Source organism: Sinocyclocheilus grahami, unplaced genomic scaffold (assembly GCF_001515645.1).
Source record: "Sinocyclocheilus grahami isolate Dianchi unplaced genomic scaffold, SAMN03320097.WGS_v1.1 scaffold672.1, whole genome shotgun sequence".
Classification (NCBI taxonomy): Eukaryota; Metazoa; Chordata; class Actinopteri; order Cypriniformes; family Cyprinidae; genus Sinocyclocheilus; species Sinocyclocheilus grahami.
This window is the reverse complement of record NW_015505851.1, coordinates 325048-337547: the sequence shown is the minus strand read 5'-3', so window position 1 is coordinate 337547 and position 12500 is coordinate 325048. Positions and strand designations below refer to the sequence as shown.

General features: G+C 37.7%; 2 protein-coding genes across 6 annotated transcripts in view; both read left to right on the top strand.

The window, feature by feature from the left end:
- slc52a3-2b (solute carrier family 52 member 3-2b) overlaps window positions 1–3640 on the top strand; it is a 12047-nt gene extending 8407 nt beyond the window's left edge. For all 3 annotated transcript variants that reach the window (XM_016242767.1, XM_016242766.1, XM_016242769.1), the window contains exons 2-4: window positions 1473–2557; window positions 2648–2771; window positions 3077–3640. In XM_016242767.1, the coding sequence (XP_016098253.1) occupies window positions 1527–2557; window positions 2648–2771; window positions 3077–3289 (1368 nt within the window). In that variant the 5' untranslated portion in view covers window positions 1473–1526 and the 3' untranslated portion in view covers window positions 3290–3640. The remainder of the gene's footprint in view (window positions 1–1472; window positions 2558–2647; window positions 2772–3076) is intronic.
- A 2869-nt stretch (window positions 3641–6509) lies between these two features.
- cyth2 (cytohesin 2) overlaps window positions 6510–12500 on the top strand; it is a 17783-nt gene continuing 11792 nt past the window's right edge. The window contains exons 1-3 of one of the 3 annotated variants that reach the window (XM_016242773.1): window positions 6510–6915; window positions 9781–9931; window positions 10220–10286. In XM_016242773.1, the coding sequence (XP_016098259.1) occupies window positions 6849–6915; window positions 9781–9931; window positions 10220–10286 (285 nt within the window). In that variant the 5' untranslated portion in view covers window positions 6510–6848. Of the gene's footprint in view, window positions 6916–9780; window positions 9932–10036; window positions 10130–10219; window positions 10287–12500 lie in introns of those variants that run through there. The other 2 variants (XM_016242775.1, XM_016242774.1) reach the window with 2 other exon arrangements.

Sequence of the window (12500 nt, the reverse complement as noted above, 5' to 3'; positions counted from 1 at the left end):
TTTGGGAGTATGACATGTTGACCTAAACAGATCACGCTCGTGGCCATAATAAGCAAGCTAACAGTTCATTCCATACCCTTCATTCAATTTAAATACATTTCAATCCATGTAAATTACCGTTTATAAAGAGTGCGCATGTGCATAAATGCATAAGGGGAAGAATGATGTAAGGAGGGATCCAGTGATAAATTAAACATCAAATAAAGGAAAACTATGGGGAACAAAATTATTGAAGTAGTCGTCAGATGCCATCTTCGTTACAGCAGTATTTTGAAGAAATTATGTTACAGAGAAAGCTGCTGACTGAATGAACCACATGCCCACGGAATTAAAGTAAACTGCATATTAGCGTAATAAAAAAATTAATGGCTTTCTGTTGTTTGTGTAAATGAACTATAATTGTCCATCACCTACGCACGTTATAACAATCCATCCTATTGTTGAAACAACATGGTTCAAACAACAAAAGTGTGATGTTGTTACAACGGTTTCGCAAATAACTAGTTAATTTCTCCAATGATGCAATGGTGGTTAAGCAGCAAATTACATAATTATACAATAAACGCACCCCTGTATGATAAAAGAGCTGAAAAACAATCCCACAGATTTACATCGAAGGAGGGACCAGAAGATCAGAGACTTGGCCCAGTAAGCAACCACCTACAACCACCCAAAAAATCATAACAACACACTAACAACCACTCAAAACAACCTAGCAATCGCTTAGAAACACCTTGAAACCACCATAGCATTGTGGTAGTCTCATGTAGCTAGACCTTCAGACTGACGGCAGAAGGTCTGGGAACCTTGGCTGCTTTGAAAAGACCGCCCAAGAGACCTTATGACTGACAGGTAAAGCAACCAATCACGTTTCGTTTTGTGCCGTATCATGCTTAGGGGCGTGGAAATGTCCCCACAATAACAGACTGGTGTGTAAAACTCTTGGACGTATTTTAAAGATTCTATGCCGCAGACTTTAAAGATTTCACATACTTTTGAAAATTCAGCGTTTAGTTGATCCAGATAAACACAGTTACAGTAAACACAACAGCTCTCTTCTTTCATGAGGGGCTTGGCATCATGGCATCTTCCAGGCGGAACGTTAAAGAACGTGACACACACGTCTTCCGGAAATCCTGTATGATTCAAACAATCCGATTAATGACTTCGAAACTCCTCAAGTGTTTCCAATTTTGTGTGCAATATGCATCAGACGTTCAGCCAACGTTCTGTGGGCGTGACGTCTGGGGCTGAGACTGGCATCGTGGCATCATGAAATCTGAGCTTCTCAGCTTCTGTTCTCGAATATTCTCTTTTCTGTTATGCACAGCACAATGTTAAAGTAGTATTGGTACTGCTTCAGTTTATCAAATTTATTTAAGTTTTCTGAAGGCAAAACAGCACTTTAAAAGTCAAAGAAATGGAAAGGCTGTTGTAAAACTAATTAGTTTCCCTGTACTTCCATCTTTCAGATAACCTATAAAAACCAGTTGCCTTGTTGACGTGTGGACCTCAGTGCCTTCATCATGTCGCTGTTCACACACGTGTTGGCCTGCCTCTTTGGCATCGGATCATGGGTGGCCATTAACGGGATGTGGGTGGAGCTACCTCTGATCGTCCCCTCCATTCCTGAGGGTTGGTACCTGCCCTCCTACCTCACAATCATTATCCAGATGGCCAACATCGGGCCTCTCTTCATCACGCTCATGCACCGCTTCAGACCGGGCATGCTGGACGAGCGGCCTGTTATCTACACGATCGTAACGGTCGGTGTGGTGGCCACCTTCCTCCTGGCGTTCCTCTGGAACCGCACACTAACTTTTGGAGGAGGCAAACACAGTGCTGCCCTACTGTCCCTCAGCTTCCTGCTGTCTGTGGTCGACTGCACCTCGTCCGTCACATTTCTACCCTTCATGATGCGTCTACAGCCTTGGTACCTCACCACCTACTTCATTGGAGAGGGTCTAAGCGGCCTGGTCCCAGCGCTGGTGGCTCTTATCCAAGGCGTAGGGGTGGTCCACTGCAAAAATGCCAGTGTTAATGCAAACTTTAGCATGGGGAACTCATCCTGGGACTTCGATGGAGAACTGCAGGCACACTACCAGCCGGCAAACTTCTCCGCTCAGGGTTTCTTCCTGTTCCTCAGTGCGATGATGATGGTGTGCATGGGCGCTTTCTTGTTACTCAACTTCCACCCAGCTGTGGCACGGGAACACAAGCGCAAAGGTTATATTGATGATTCTCAGCGGGTGGAGAAGATTGATATGAGCCAGGCCCCAAATAATGAAACTCCAGAACAAAGGCCCATGTTGGATTTCCCAGAAGGTCTGGTGAGAAAGCAACACAGTTCATTTGGAAAAGGAACCTACAGCACAATGGAGCTGGTCTTCATATTTATAGTTCTGGCCTGGGTAAATGCACTGACCAATGCAGTCCTGCCCTCGGTCCAGGCTTACTCCTGTTTGCCGTATGGAAATCAGGCCTATCATCTTGCAGCCACTTTGTCTTCAGTAGCCAATCCAGTGGCTTGCTTCATTGCCATGTTTGTGCCAATAAGGTGAGAACAATGATGCGCTAAATTCATGCAACTATTCCATGTCTGAATTGCATTTGATTGGCTGACATGCTTTCTTTAATCATGCCGAAGGTCTCTGGTGCTGATGGGGGTTCTGACAGTGACCGGCACAGGGTTTGGAGCATATATAATGGCCATGGCAGCAATAAGCCCTTGCCCTCTGCTGATCAATCATGACCTAGGAGCAGCACTCATCGTAAGACTCACACACATGCTTTCCATTGGTCTTAGTTGTTCAATATTTTACAAGGATACGTAAAGTAAATTTACTGGCACTAGAATTTACATTCTTAATATTTAAGGTTATTTTTTTGTCGTAAGTGGTTCCATGAAGAACCGTTAACGTTCCATGGAATGTTTACACTGCACAAAAAGTTCTTTATAGTGGAAAAAGTTTCTTTAGATCTTTAAAATGCTTTTCAAAATGTTTTTTTAAAAAATGTTTGTGAGGGCAAAAAAACTCACATAATCTCCGTTTTCTCTTTCTCGCTTTATCTTTAGGTCATAACCTGGGTCATATTTGTCCTGACTTTGTCCTATGTGAAGGTGATTATTGGAGTGATCCTGCGAGATGAAGGCCACAGCGCCCTCGTGTGGTGTGGAGCTGTGGTGCAGCTGGGCTCTATGTTAGGTGCCCTGTCTATGTTCCCTTTGGTTAGTGTTTATAGACTTTTCCAGTCAGGAGATCCCTGTAATACCAAGTGCCCTAAATAAAAGCAATTATTATTCAGAGTAAAACACTAATATGTTAGTGAACAAGGCTGAATAATACACAGATGTAAGACCACACACATTTTTCCATTATAACCTTTTTTTCCCCACATTTACATAGAACCCAAATCTCAGCTACTGTATTGTTCCAACAACTGTTTTTCCATTTGGTTGTCATATTATCATATAGTTCATAGTACTGTTAGTTACATCATGACAAAACAAGCTTCATAATCTTCTGTAATATCTGGCACTGCCTTATAGTTACAGTGTAACTTGTCAGTTATGACATTTTTGTTATATTTCAATGTTATTATATTTGATATGTAGTGTTTTTGTTATCATATTGAACTGTTGCTAAAGCCTGAGGTCATGTTTTTTAAAAGAATTGGAAAATATGTATGATTTTATATAAGGTCTTGCCAATCCTATTCCTGTTCTTTTTTTCTTTTTCTCAAGACTTTATTAAGTTTGGTAAACAATAAATACATAAATATTTGTTCTCTAAGAATAAAGTTGTGTTGTAGTGATTTCTTTGAGCATCTAGTTGACTATAAGTCTATCACATGAACTCATAGAACCCCATCATAAAGGTGGTCAGAATGGGAAACTCTGATGGGCGTGCATTAAATTATTTAAAGTGCTGTATAAATATGTCTATTATATATCCCTTTATACAGCATATCAGCAAATGTGACAGAATTTCCATTTCCATAAGTCATCAGACTCTTGATATAGCTCTTTTTACTCTACATATTTTCAGAAATTAGCTTTAGAAAGGCTAAAAACCCAAGTGAGCTAGCCAATGGCGATAGTGACCCAAAAGCTCCCTAAGGTGTTAAAATGAGATAGAAAGCCTGAATCTTCTTCTTCTTCCTCTGGTTCATGTGCATTAAGTAAAACACAAACAGACACAAATCAGCTGTCTAAATAATCCACCCACAAAATGTTATAATTATAGGTAGGCTAGCTACCTAATTATACCTTGTATAAACTTATTTTAGGACAGTTTGTATTCTTTCATACTACTATTTCAGCACGCATAAGTTGTTATGTATAATGAGAACATTTGGTTTAATACTTTTTTGTTATTATACTTTTGAAAAAAACAGCATATGCTGGTTAGGTATGTTTTGAAGCTGGGATGCTGGTTTGAGCTGGTTTAAGCTGGTCCTTTGCTGGTTTATGCTGGTCCTTTGCTGGTTTATGCTGGTCATGTGCTGGTCCTAAACTGGTCCGACCAGCTTAAGACCAGCACATGACCAGCATAAACCAGCAAAGGACCAGCATAAACCAGCATCCCAGCTTCAAAACATACCTAACCAGCATATGCTGTTTTTTTCAACAGGGATGCCTATACATATGGAATAATTACAAGTGCTACAAACTAAATAAGCAGGCCTACTAGTATAAATAGGGGAGGCCAGAGAATGTTTACTATTTTGTATCTTTTTGAATCAAAGACCTTGAAATGTGGTGGACTTGGGGAAGGGGTTGATGGGGGTGGGTATTATTTGATTTACAAAATAAATTAATGTTCAAATTTAAATAGATGTCCACTACCCTTAGTGTCATGAATTCGGTCCATGGACTTCCGTTTATTCACCACCAGAGGTCACCCTTTCCATTACATTGACTCTCGCACAACACAAACTGTTGCATAGCACCCTGGACTACATATCCCATCATTCTTTGCTCGATTTGCACACTGCACTGATTGCACTCATTGCACACAGCTGTTTTTAATCACCTCACTCACTATATAACACCCACTCTAACCACCTTTCTCAGCTGAGTATTGTTTAGTCTGTACCCCTTTCCGAGTCTCCGTGTTTTCCTTGTTTTGCCTTGCCTTGCCTGTTTTTGCGGTTTCTGATCTTTGCCTGTTTTCCTGGATTTCTCCCTCTCGTCTCGCCCCTGTGATTCTGTCTGCCGATCGGTGACCTACGCTAGCCCTGGGACTATTCTTGTGTTTTTGCCCGCCATATACCTGTTTGCCATTGTTCGACCCTGCCTGTTATACCACGTCTCTTTAATAAAAGCTTGCAGATGGATCCACACGTCTCACGTCTCGTCAGCCCCGTTACACTTAGCTAGGGGTGTGCGATATATATCGTCTGAGATAATATCGTAATTGTTGTTTTAACGATGTGCGATTTGACATTATCGAGTATTTAGCAAAAACCATTCAAAACATCCCTACAGAGCGCATGCATACATTACGTGAAGTCTAGACTAGTGCGTGTGCGCATTTAGTGTGTGTTCTTTCACTGCATGATTCAGTCTATTAAAATGCATTTAGAATGATCACAAATTCAAGACATGACGGCAGAAAATTTATATATTTATACCACTTCATATATTTCACAGGAAGAGTGCCGTTTTTCTCCAAAAATTACCATGATTACAAATGTGACATTGAATTCAATAAACAATAAGTTAATTAAGAGACTTACGTTTTAGACACCATATTGCTTGTTTTTGCTCTATTTCGCCAACAAAAATCATTCCGAATACAGCCACAATGTTGTTTTGTGTCTCTGAGCAACATGAATTTCGTTCCTGAATGAATCAAGCGTTTAAATGATTCGGTTCAATCGCAGTGACTCACTTATTAACAGTGATTTGCTGCCACCTACTGGCGGTTCTAATTTCACATTTCGGCTTTTTCTTTCTTTTCTTTTCTTTTTTTTGTGATTTTTTTTCATGTTTTAAATCATTTCAAATATCAGTATTCGACGTTTTATGTTTAATATATCAAAATATTATTTATGCATTTGTAATTGCAGGTTAAATGCATTCATGTCATGCATTAAACAAAATACATGTGTGTAAATGCATCTAAATGTGACTTCAGATGCAGCTTCTGTGTTGATTTAATTTGCTCGGTAACAGCCCAAATGTCTTATTATTCTAATTCCCTGATTAAACGTAAGAATTTGACTCAAAAGATAATGGACACTTTTAGAAAAAATGGCTTTATAAAGGTAAAAATGCCCATAAAATGCAAAAATCAGTTTAAACTTATTGGAAAAGATGAATTTATATCAGTATGAACTGACCACCACACAGAATATGAAGAATATTAAAAACATTAGGAGTCAGCGTCTTCGGCAGTCTTTGGTACCAGCACAATAACACACTCAACAAAATATCATCTAATTATAGTTATCGATAAAATCCCATAAAATATCGAGATATAATTTTTTGTCAATATCGCACACCCCTACTCTTAGCTGGTTGTAACAGCATCGTCTCTGAGTTACAAACGTTAAAGGGAAAACTATAAATTCTCCGCTGTACTGCGTACTGAGTAAGTACTAGTAGCCTATATAAGAAATCACATTATTACATAATATTTAAAAACTGCCCCGAACTCAACAGAAGCTCGAAGCCCTTACCAAGATGGCCGCCGTTCCGGATCGTGAGCTTTACTGAGGCGCAGCTTCCGCTCGCGACTCCTCCTTTGTCTGAGTCCTTTCGGTCCTCCGCCTAGTTATTTATTTATTTCCTTTTCGTTTGTGGGGTATATTTTTATATATCCTTATCTCTCGGTTATTGAATGACATTCGATTCCGACACATATATGCCTAAAAGCAAAGCCCCCAAAATGGATGATCTGGACTACAGTAAGTAAAGCTGGTTTAGCGCTGTGTTTAGTGCCGCATCGCGACTGACTCTCTCCTTATTCACACGAGCTCTGCAAAGGCGCAATGTAGAAGGATGCTTTGGTTATTTTAAAGGTTCAAACGCTAATGTCAGCCGTTTGTTGTCACGTCTATGGTTTCTGCAGCTGCAGTGCATAATTCAGCCTCTCATCAGCAGTCATTGTGATGCGTTCATGTTTGGCCTCCTTCAGTTGTTTACATCTGTAATGTGTCTGTTTGGTTTTATCAGAGGCTGAATACATTAATGGCAACATTTGTGTTGCATAGTTTCTTAGAGGCCTCATGTGATACTTTTCAGCTGTTCGTCACATATGTGTCATTCTTGGATGTTTCAGTGTCTTTTTTCGGACCCTTATACAGATTCAGCCTTATCTTGTCATAACCTAATTTTTAGTGAATTCTAAACTCAGTTGTGCTTGTCATGTGTCGTCATCACCAGCCTGCACACTTCATACCTTACTGGAAGATCTTGAAGATAGGATGGAGGCATACACTCTAAAGCAGCCTCTGGGTCAAAACAGCCGATTGCTGGGTTTGTCCCTATTTTACCGAGCACTGGGTTGTATTTAACCCAGAATTTTTTAGAGTGTATGTATAGCGACTTCTAAAAGTCCACAGGGGCCCCTTTAAAAACCTGGGGTTTAAATAACAAAGAAACATTTTGTTGAACCCATAATTTCTATTTCTGTGTGAATAATCGGATGGAAGTACATAAGTGCAATTGATCTGTGAGTTTCTGTTTCTGAGATGTTCTTCTTTTGAAGCTCAAGATGCTCTTTGGATCGTCTCAGATGATGCTGGTGAACATGATCATCAGGTTTTGTTCATACAGCTCCCAGACATTCTCATATTATTAGTATTATTTATTAACTTTAACTTTATTCTTCTTCTTCAAAAAATAAGATTTTTAAAGTATATATGTACAAATTTAGAATTTGCAGATGAAACAAAAGATCTACCATCTGAATTGGCAGATTTTGTTTTGTAATGGTTAACCTATTTTCATAATTGTTTACTGCTGTTTTAGAATAAAATGTTTTTTATTTTGAATCTTTTGAAATGAAAACACTTGAAGTGGGGTAAGGGAGTTTGGAATAAGGGATTTTTGGATGGTTATTTTTACTGTTATTTTAAACTAAAAGAAAAAATATATGTTCGGTATTTGTGCAAAATTAGGATTTGCAGATGAAACAAAAATAGGTTCAAATGACAAAACTGACGTCATTTGAATTGGCACATTTTTTTCTTTAAATCATTGCCTTTAAACATTTTGCAACTGCTGTTTTAGAATAAAATATGGCTTATTTTGTACCTTTTTATACAAATAATAAATCACATAAAATGCATCCGGAAATCTCTGTTAAAACTAGATTCGATACAGTGGTATTTAGCAGATGTCACATAGGTTTTGCTGAAAGGTGAAGACCGTACTCAGTGCATGTTCTGCAAGATTCCCCTTTCTGTAAACATATTTTATTGGACTGTCCAGCTTTTAATGTATGTAGAAAACTCTTTTATGAAGTGAACTCACGTAAAGAGTTTAGTATAATTTTGCTAGAAAAAGTTTTAGAATTTTTATCATATGTTAATGTAAAAAAATCCTGTGTAATATATCTTGTGTTTGTTTGTTTGCTGGTTTTTATTGTATTGTTATTGTTCTTCTATTTTGCCATGAAAATAGCCAAAGATGCTGACATGGCATTAAATAAAAATATACTACTACTTAGGGCTGCACGATTATGACAAAAATCATAATTGTCGATTATACCTTTGAAATTGTAATTGCGATTATTAATTTACGATTGAATGAATGATGTTTACACCTTTGTTTGAAGCAACTGCATGCCATATTTTTATATGAAAATAAACAAAACTGAAAAACTTTTAGTGCTTTTCTATAGTATTAAGCCTCAAATGTCAACTATACATCGGATTAGTTTCTCTTTAAATAAAAAGGTAAAAATATGCATGGTATTATTATGTTATACTAAAATTAAAACAATGGGAAAACCCTTAAGATAACATGTAGAAAGAAAAGCATGCAGAATAACATACGTGGGCTTTGAACGATTAATTGCCGCTTTGAATGATTATGTAATTGTGGCATCCGTAGTTGTAATTGCGATTAGAAATTTGATTAATTGTGCGGCCCTACTACTACTGTACCTTTTTAAATTAAAATACTTGGTGGAGTTTGGAGGAAAGGGATTGATGTGGGTCGGTACTTTTGGTTCTGTCATCCAAATGTAACAAAATTGTCATTCTGATATTTTGAAGTGCAATGGAAACAAATTGTATGAAGTAGAAAAATGCAAAGTAGAAGCATTTTCATTAGCGATCTCTGACCTTACACACCATTGTACTTTATATCACCGACTCTGTTCAGAAAGCAGAAGCTGATAGTGTCATTTAAAAAAAATATATATATATTTTTTTTAAGTGATTGGCTTGAGGATTTGAGCTGAAGATTGTGAAAATGTGTTTTGCGAGGAGTGTCAGAGTATGTGTCTCTGCCTGTTTGGCTCTGTTCTGTCCTGGCTTGCTCTCTTTAAACCCTGCAAACACCAGCTGGTGTCGTAAGAGTCGTCCGTTAGTCCACAGATAACCTGAATGCAAACATCTCCAGTATGTAAACAGCTCCTGTGCATGTTTGCATTGCCATCTCACATCATAAAGTGAATGATATATTAGACACAGGCCAGCAGGAAAACGAGTGACCGTTTATGTGGAAAACTGTGGATTTGTGTGAAAGAGGCCTGGATGTTTAGTGAATAGGAACGGAAGTGAAAAGCCTATGCAGACCCTGTGTCCTCATTTCGCCCACAGTCCCAGCGGACCTGAGCCCAGAGGAGCGCTCCGAGCTGGAGGAGATCCGGCGCAGGAAAGGAGCGCTGCTTCTGGAGATCCAGCGACTGAAAGAGGAGCTGAGAGAAGCCATTATAGAGGTGGAGGGGCTGGAGAGCAGCACAGAGGGCAGGTTAGTCTCACATTTACCCGTTTTATTGATGGGAACCGGTTTGTGCTTCTGGTTGTTGCTCCAGTGTTTGCTTTATTTCGTTCTCCAATTTGCCTTCTCTGATAGATAACACTCACATAAAAGCACACAGACGTTATCTCTCAGTTGCTGTGTGTACAGTGCAGTCGTTGACATGAACTTGAACTCTACATGCTGTAGGTTTGTAGGACACTCAAAGTGAGTCCCGTGTACTTCACCCCTCAAACGTGAAAACAGTAGTGACCTCCTCTCTGTTTTTTTTGTTTGTAGTAAAACATTACAGAAGAGTCGGCATGTGGCCATGGGCAGGAAGAAATTCAACATGGATCCGAAAAAGGTAAGCCGTCCTGTTTAAAAAAATAAAAATACCAGCAATAATATCACAGGGTTACATTTTAATATACAGTTATACAGTATATCCCTCTTATTTAGTTAAAATTATTAACATTTACATTTTCTGCAAGGGGCATGTACATTTATGAGCACAACTGTGTATATATACACTACCGTTTAGAAATTTGGTTAATGTTTTACTGTTTTTGAAAGTCTCTTCTGCTCACTAAGTCTGCATTTATTTGATCAAAAATACAGTAAAAACAGCAAAATTGTGAAATATTATATTATTTTAAAATATCAGGTTTTTAATCAAACGTGAAAACAGTAGTGACCTCCTCTCTGTTTTTTTTGTTTGTAGTAAAACATTACAGAAGAGTCGGCATGTGGCCATGGGCAGGAAGAAATTCAACATGGATCCGAAAAAGGTAAGCCGTCCTGTTTAAAAAAATAAAAATACCAGCAATAATATCACAGGGTTACATTTTAATATACAGTTATACAGTATATCCCTCTTATTTAGTTAAAATTATTAACATTTACATTTTCTGCAAGGGGCATGTACATTTATGAGCACAACTGTGTATATATACACTACCGTTTAGAAATTTGGTTAATGTTTTACTGTTTTTGAAAGTCTCTTCTGCTCACTAAGCCTGCATTTATTTGATCAAAAATACAGTAAAAACAGCAAAATTGTGAAATATTATATTATTTTAAAATATCAGGTTTTTAAGTGAATCTGTTAAACTGTAATGTATTTCTGTGATGTGCAGCTGTATTTTCAGCATCATTCCTCCAGTCTTCAGTGTCACATGATCTTCAGAAATCAGTATAATATGCTGATTTGCTGCTCAAGAAACATTTCTGATTATTATCAATGTTGAAAACAGTTGTGCTGCACAATATTTTTGTGAAAAAAATTTCCAGGATCCTCTGATCACTAGAAAGTTTATACATACACACACACATATATATATTTATATATGTATATAATTAATTAATTTCTTTTTTAATTTCTTTATCAAAAACACATATAGGTTTCCCTGATATTCATAGAAATATGTTACTAAAATATTTGTAGATTTATTATGTTGTAGGAGCATAAGATATTTTATAGTGCTGCCCTCGACTAAGGATTTTTCTGGTCGACTAGTAGTCGTTCATTTGAAGCATTAGTCGACTAATCGTACATTTATTAATAAACCATTTAAATCATTATAATGAGCCTTTAATTGCCTACAAAGCCTAATAAGCGCTCCAGTACATGCATAAAGCTTGCCACAGCGCACCGGCAGAAGTATTAATTATGAATGTGTCAGGGAAAAACAGTAAGGAGGCTGTTAAATACATTCTCCACATTCCAAAGCATCTCTATAAACATTTCTTCTACCCTTTTAATATCTATAACACCTACTATATAAAAACATATTACTTATTCAACTAATTCCTATACCTCAACCTCCTAGAAGTACAGAATTCCAAGGTGTGCCTTTACCTGCCTTTTAAAATACATTTTCCGTGTTATCCTAATTAATGACAATGGTAAAAGATTCCATGATTTCATTGCCCTAAATGTTACTGTACGTTTAAGAGCCGCGTTGCAGACAGTGCGCGTACACCGAGTCGATTCCTCTTTCTCGTATGCTTGCATCTGAATGAACACATACACACAAAATTATCTCGGCAAGTATTCATAAACACCGTCGGTTATATCTTAAGTGAACGTAAACAGTGGAGAAAGAAATCTCAAGCGCATCATTATATTGGATCCGTGCATTCGGTCTTAAAGGGGCAGCAGCCTATAAGCACCTGCTGTTCCATAAGCGCCACCTGCTGTCAGAGAGTGACATCTGCGTCTCAGTCACAAAGCTAAAATCAAACCATTCAGTTTTTGCTTCAAATTTCGAAATTATACAATCTACTTGCAATCTAAATAGCATGTATTTAGCATCTTTGTTTGGGTCATGATTCAAATGCAGTGGTTGCCTCTGATTTCAAATGGAAAAAGCACAGCCAAAGCATTAGTTTGTTTATATGAAGAGATTTATTTTATTTGTATTATTTGATTTGGGATATGCTTTAATTTCAAGCTAGTTTTATTATTTGACATATTTCAATTTCACAAAGAAATGTGCCGCATTTTGTTGGAGAAATAATAAAAGGACACCTTTTCATTTATAATTTGTCTTAAATCTCATTTTGTTAAAAATAAAAA